Source organism: Peromyscus maniculatus, chromosome 9 (assembly GCF_049852395.1).
Source record: "Peromyscus maniculatus bairdii isolate BWxNUB_F1_BW_parent chromosome 9, HU_Pman_BW_mat_3.1, whole genome shotgun sequence".
Lineage (NCBI taxonomy): Eukaryota > Metazoa > Chordata > Mammalia > Rodentia > Cricetidae > Peromyscus > Peromyscus maniculatus.
Window position 1 is genome coordinate 57,415,922 of NC_134860.1, and position 7,172 is coordinate 57,423,093.

Consider the following 7,172-nt stretch of genomic DNA (forward strand, 5'->3'; position numbering starts at 1 on the left):
ACGTGGGGCGGCCGCGCGCTCCTCCGCTCCCGTAGCCCGAGGGACTGAAACTTCCGTGGGCGGCTCCCACCGGAGCGCACTGTCCGGGACGCACCCGCGACAGGGAGAAGGAGACGGGACGCGAGCTGCAGCGGGAGCCGGGGCGGGCAGCCCGCTGGCCCCGCGCCCAGCAGCAGCCGCGGCCGCCGCCAGCCGGGCGGGCTCCGGGACTGCTGGGGAGGTGCGGACACTCGCAGCGTCCCGAGCGGTGGCCGGAGCCATGAGGAGGATCGAGCCCCGAGCCGCGGAGCTAGAGCGCGGCGGGCTGCTGCACTTGCCGCCGGGAGCTCTGCGCCCACTGCCCGCTTCTTTTGCTGCTTCTCGCTCCGGAGGTGAATAGAGGGGGAGACGCACCCCACTCGCGCTGGACTCCGACGCTGATCCGCTCCAGCGGCGGCCTGGCTCCTGGTGGGCAGCGGAGCGTCCCCTCGGGGATGCACAGGGAAGGTCGGATCGCACGCCAAGCCTCTGGGAACGTTCCTTCCGTGATGCCGCTGTAAAGGCCGAGTGTAGCGGGGACCCGCTCTCTAGCAAGGAGGGATGACTTAGACCCTGGCTCTGCAGCCTGGGCGTCGCGACAGAGGGGAGTGGCCCGACCGGAAGGTCCCTGGCGTCGCCGAGCCATAACTTCTTGGGGGAGATCTACGTCCTCTAGAGACATCACCTCCACCCAGGGCAGTGCCATGTGGGGCGGACGCGGCTCCCCTACCACTTCTTCTGGGCACCGCGCGTCGCTGCTGCAGCTGCTGCTGGCCGCGCTGCTGGCGGCGGGGGCGTGGGCCAGCGGCGAGTACTGCCACGGCTGGCTGGACGCGCAGGGCGTCTGGCGCATCGGCTTCCAGTGCCCCGAGCGCTTCGACGGCGGCGACGCCACCATCTGCTGCGGCAGCTGTGCGCTGCGCTACTGCTGCTCCAGCGCCGAGGCGCGCCTGGACCAAGGAGGCTGCGACAACGACCGCCAGCAAGGTGTCGGGGAGCCAGGCCGGACAGACAGAGAAGGCCCAGACAGCTCGGCAGGTAGGGCGTCCGCGCCCAGGTGCAAAAGGGGAGGGCGGTTGCTTTGCCTGGGCAACAGGAACCCGGATGCTTGGAGATTTTAGGAAAGAGCCTGGGAGCAGGAGAGTCCAAGATTATTATTTTATTTTTTCTACTCATTAACTTTGTGTGAATTGGGGCACAAAACTCGAGACAAAACTCGATACTTCTGTTCAGGGTCTCTCCCTTCCCTTCCCTGTGTTACCAGTTTCCATGGGGCTTAATTTCTTGGGAATACCCAAAGACATGGCAAGGGCGCGCCCCCTCTGGAGAAGGCCTGACGTCCCCCAAGGATCCACAGAAGGAAGGCAGCTCTCGGTACTGGGGAGCGGGGGGCGGGGGGGGGCAGCTTCCCGTGGGCGACAGACGCACTTTTCACATCCTAGGGAATCCAGGCTCTTCTAGATGAGGCAGTGCAGTTTTCAGTGACCACCTCGGCCTCTGGGAATCTGGATTGGTCTCCTTAGGCAGACTTGATAGATGTGACATTGGAGCAGTGCCCATCTTTGCTCACACCGAGGCTTTGATTATTTAAGAGTCAAAGCCAGATTTTGAAAATAAGCCTGTCAAATAATCTGGTAGATTGCATTTCCTCGTGAGACCTGTACCCTCGGTGGAGAGGCTGCCTAATTGAGTGTGTGTGTGTGTGTGTGTGTGTGTGTGTGTGTGTGTGTGTGTGTGTGTGTGCTATCAACACGTAGGAGTGGCGTTGCGTGAGCCTTGGCACAGGTTGTTTCTGGTTGACTGTGCAGTCTCCCGCCCCTCAGCTCTTTTCAGAGATATACTCTTTGCAGTCGAGCATTTTTGTAAATTTGCTGCTCCTCTTGCTGCCCTGGTTTGAGTCTGAAGGGAGTACTGAGTTTGGTAATCCTAACTCCACTCCAGCTCAGCTTTGCAGAGTGTGTGGTCTGGGAATAAAGCCTGGAGAAATGAGCCAAATGGCTACAATAAGGTGTCTGTTAAGTTGGGCTTGTTAATATTTTCTAAAACGTCGGGATGGCATTGGCCAAAGCTGGAGGCAGCAGCCTGCTCATACTGCCGGTGTTGGGCACGGGCACCCTTCATTCCTGGGCACCCTTCACTCTGCTCCAAAACCTTCCCTTTAAATCTCCTGCTCCTTTCCAAGCCCTTCCACAGTGAAGGACAACTTGCCCTGTAAGTTGTCCCTGTAAGTTGTCCCTGTCCTGGGAGCCCTGTATTTTTTACCTCTGTATAGTTATTTACACTTCCAATGAAAAATCCTGGAAAGAGAACAGGTATTTCTCCCCAAAACTCATGATGTGGGTTGCGACTGGTTTCAGCTAGTTTTTACTATCATATTGGAGGTAAAACTTATCTGTGTTGTTTTTTTGTTTACCTCTAATAACATGTGGGGGCTGGTATCTTCATGTAGGGAATGAAATATTTATAGCGTGTGTAGGAGAAAGCCTGGCTTTCACGGCTCCAGTCCTGGACTTGGTCCGCAGTGCTGGTGTAAGGAGAGCAGCCCGGCTGTGGGAGTCACCTGGGCTACAGACGGCACAAGCCTTCCGGGCTGCTGAAGCGACCCTGAGTGGAAAAGTGGTTCTTCTCGGCAATGCCCACTGCTCACGTGTCCCGAACCTCTGAAATACGTTTGGTTGTTAGTCGTTATTTCTCTGTGGTTCGGTGCGGTATGTGAACAGCATGACTCCCAGAAAGCAGTCTGCAAAGGGTGTTTGCAGATCTGACCTCTGAGGTAGGGATGGGCTCCATGCTGCCCCATCAGAAGTGCTGGTAACGGTACCTTGCCAAGGCTGGTGGGACTCATGAATCCCTGGTGGAATGGAATAGTTAGGGAGGGCTGGGCTGGGCTCAGTGGTAGAATGCTTCCTTAGCATGTGTGAGGCCCCAGGTTCAATTCCCAGCACCTCGCACCCGTTCCCCACCCCTGCCAACAAAGGGAACTGAGTCAGGAACACACCGGAAAATGCAGGTATCTTGGATGTAGGTAGAATTCCGCAGAAGTGGCTCAGAGGCTCTCTGTAGGCTCCTCCTGCCTGCCCGTGTCCTCACCAGGCTGAAGGACCGCTTGCTAACAAGACTTGCTGGCCCTGAGGAGCCGCCATTGCTGTGACTCCAAAAATGTTTTAAATTTGTATTTATTTTAAAATATAATATATAATTAAAAAAAATATATATATATATATTAAGATAAAGGCTTACTTAATAGTGCAGGCTGGCCTGGAACTCACTGTGTAGCCTAGGCTGGCCTTGAACTCAAAACAGTTTTCTTGTTTCCATTTCCCAAGTGCTGAGGTTAAAGCTGTGAGCCACTGTGCCAGGTTCCCGGAAGGTTTTTCTGTTTGTTTGGTTTTTTTATAATTTTTAAAATGAAGTTCATTAGTCTTCTACTTTACTAACAGATTTTTATTGTTATTTTACGGTTTCATTTTTCAGAATAACTCAATACCCACTGGCTTTTCCCATCCTTCCCTCTTCCCCCACTTCCTCAGCCTTTGGTAACTATTTTTCTATTCTCCTCTTTGATTAAGCTGGGTTCTTAAGATTCATGCACTTTAAAAATATTGAAAATGGCCGGGCGTGGTGGCGCATGCCTTTAATCCCAGCACTCGGGAGGCAGAGCCAGGCGGATCTCTGTGAGTTCGAGGCCAGCCTGGGCTACCAAGTGAGCTCCAGGAAAGGCGCAAAGCTACACAAAGAAACCCTGTCTCAAAAAAAAACCAAAAAAAAAAAATATATATATATATATTGAAAATGAGTCTGTCAAATAACTTAATAGATTGCATTTCCTCATGAGACATGTACCCTCAGTGGAGAGGCTGCCTATTATTATTTTTACTTTTAGCCATTGTGTGCATGTGCGTGCGTGTGCGTGTGCGTGTGCGTGTGCGTGTGTGTGTGTGTGTGTGTGTGTGTGTCCCCTTCAGGCTTGGTGGCCAGAGCCTTCATATGCTGAGCCATCTCCTCACTGCCCCAGAGTTTGTTTGTTTATTTTTCCCCTTCCATGACCGCCTATGTCTTATTTCCTATTTGGAAATGAGAATGGTTCATAATCTGACCTAAGTTAATTGCTTTTTATTGTTCTGACTATAAGGAAAGAAACTTGTTAAAAAGTAAGGGCAAAAAGAAGTCAAGGGAATGTATAAAACCTCCTAGAAGAAAAAGGAAGATTTGGGGAAGTATAAACTCATTTCCAATTAGACCCTGTGGCTTCCTGCTAGGGAAGACTTACATGTGGGCTGCTTTCCTACTGTGGGCTCATCTAGATCAAGCCTGCCCTTTGCCAACTTGGATAGGGCATCCAGTGCTGTGTTAGGGGAATCTAAGTGGAATTACGAAGTTTAGGTTACGCGGGCCTCGCCATGCCTGCAGGGCCTCGGCCGCGTGTTTGGCCATGGAAGCTGCATCTTGTGCACTGGTGACCTGTGACCAAGTTGACCCAGCCCTGGTGCTTCGTGTCTGAGTGCACTCACTGTTGGCGCACACCTGCCCCTGGCCTCTGCTGCTCACCGGGTTTTAGGGTATTCATATGTGAACCATAATGCCGTGTTTCTGCTCTTCCTCCAGTCCCCATATACGTGCCGTTTCTCATCGTCGGCTCTGTGTTTGTGGCCTTCATCATCCTGGGGTCCCTCGTAGCCGCGTGCTGTTGCAGATGTCTGCGGCCCAAGCAGGATCCACAGCAGAGCAGAGCCCCAGCGGGCAACCGCCTGATGGAGACCATCCCCATGATCCCCAGTGCCAGCACTTCCCGGGGGTCATCGTCCCGGCAGTCCAGCACAGCTGCCAGCTCCAGCTCCAGTGCCAACTCGGGGGCCCGGGCTCCCCCAACAAGGTCACAGACCAACTGCTGCTTGCCCGAGGGAACCATGAACAACGTGTACGTCAACATGCCCACAAATTTCTCTGTACTTAACTGTCAGCAGGCCACCCAGATCGTGCCCCATCAAGGGCAGTACCTGCACACTCCGTATGTGGGGTATGCGGTCCAACATGACTCTGTGCCCATGACGCCAGTGCCCCCATTCATGGATGGCCTGCAGCCCGGCTACAGACAAGTCCAGCCCTCCTTTGCCCACAATAACAGTGAACAGAAGATGTACCCTGCCGTGACTGTATAGCTTGCAGGTCACCAAGTAGACTCCTTTATGAGCAAAACAAGGGCCAGACTCTTGTGCCGGAAGTCTGCTCAAGTTGGTGGTTTTCATCGATGTTCTCCTGGATGACTTCATTTGCCTCTAACCTGTAAGGGGATGTCTCCAGAACAGCGTTTCTGTGCGTGTTTCCTGATTCAGAATGGAGAAACACAGGCCCTGGAGTCGCCACCTGTGTCCTCAAGTATGTGACAAATGCTTGAGCCCCTAAGTGCCCTTGAGGTGTGGCTGCCAGAGTCAGAGGTTGCATGATGTCATTATTTCTGTTTGTCTCAGCTGCACAGGAGAACACCTGTTACCTCCCCTTTGCCTGGGCTGTTTTTTAAATCAGTGTTCAAGACTGAAAGGAGATGTAAATCATATAATTATTATGAAAAGAAGCCGGACACCAGTCAACGGCCTCAGTCCTCCAGAGGCATGTCTTAATTTCATTGTAAAAGATATAGTTTGTCTATTTTTATGCTTTGGGGGGAGGGGAGGCTATTTTGTGCTTTTTTTTTTTTTGATAACCGTGTGTCGAGATCTTATTATGAAGTGATTTTCTATGTTAAAGAGATGAAAAGAAAATGTACCTATCTAAAGAAGACATTCGTTGGGAATTCTAGGAGTGGAGGGGCATATGAGACCATTCGCCCCTTTTCAACGGAGCCTTTTTATTTCCTGGCTCTACAGTGGCACCTGAGAAGTAATTTGATGCTTTTTTTTTTTTTTTATTGAAATCATGAGCTATTACCTGCTTTGCTCCAAGTTACTTCTAACTTTGCCACTTGATGTGGCCTGGGGCTTCCTTTTGGTCTGCTCGGTTTGGATTTCCTTGTCCAAATAATACCAAGAGCAGGGAATTCGATGTGTGGATGAAGATCAGTAAAAAATGCAAAGAAAGGTACACAGCCATCATGAGGACCTCAGACATGAACCACTTTGCGAATCAGAAGGCTTTTTTATACTCTTGTTATCAGAATGGTCTATTTTTCCAGCAGCAGCAGCAGCAGGAGCTCTGGAATCCAGAGAAAAGTTCTCCAAGGAGACATGACTCTTGGGGCTCTTCTCCCAGTCTTCAGCAAACTCTGCAACCACTGTCGACATTTTAAGTTATCAAATTCAAGTGAATTTGTACGTTGATTACTTATGAAAAAAGTTTAAATATGTAAAAGTAAATTTTCAACTGCTAGCAAAGCCAAATTTTGTTAAATAACTGTGACGTTTGGTCTTTTATATATTCTACCCATAGCATCTTTCATCTAGTCTTCTGGTCATCTGTCCATCATCTCATGATGTTAGTAACAATGTTACATTATTGTTGGCAACTGGTATCAACAGAGATAGGAATCAAAGATTTTTAATAACCAAAGCAGGAGAAAATCATTTTAAATTTTTAATAAATATTTTATGGTGTGAGTTCCTGTGGGAGTGTTTTCTTTATAATTAGTCATTGTTCATAGAACAGGTACTCAGAATCCTAACTACTGCTTCTGGAACCATGAGTTTTACTTAAGCAGTAGCTGGTATCTAGGAAGGTCAGATGTATTTGTGGCAAATCTTGACACACAAAACATTGTTCTTCTCTGGGATCTCCTGTCATCATGTTAATGCAAAGTTTAGGGACTGGTCCTCTGTAACAACATCTCAGAAACAGCCGCGGCTGGCGCTTCCCAAGTGCTTGAGCCAGGAGAAGCAATAAGGCCTTATGTACACACTTAGTTAGTATCACATCTATTTAGTGTGTATGTGTGTGCAAGGGAGGGGGTACATGTGTACAGTGGCACACCTGTAGAAAGCTGGAAGACAATTATGGAAGCCAGTTCTCTGCTTCCATCATGTGGATCCCAAGGACCAGACACAGGTCATTGTCAGCCAGGACAGCAAGCACCTTTACCCACTGAGCATCTCACCAGCCCCAGACCTGGTTTATGAATACTGAGATCTGAGTTCCATGGAATTCCAGTGTCAGCAAATGGTTTC

The 7,172-nt window shown here is 50.4% G+C and overlaps 1 protein-coding gene across 1 annotated transcript; it reads left to right on the forward strand.

Annotated features, from left to right (window-relative positions):
• The first annotated feature begins 291 nt into the window (after nt 1-291).
• Nucleotides 292-6,608, forward strand: Shisa2 (shisa family member 2). Its single transcript, XM_042284955.2, has 2 exons — nt 292-1,056; nt 4,624-6,608. The coding sequence occupies exons 1-2, from the start codon at nt 723-725 to the stop codon at nt 5,175-5,177; spliced, it is 888 nt and encodes a 295-aa protein (XP_042140889.1). The 5' UTR covers nt 292-722; the 3' UTR covers nt 5,178-6,608.
• Nucleotides 6,609-7,172: the final 564 nt, after the last annotated feature.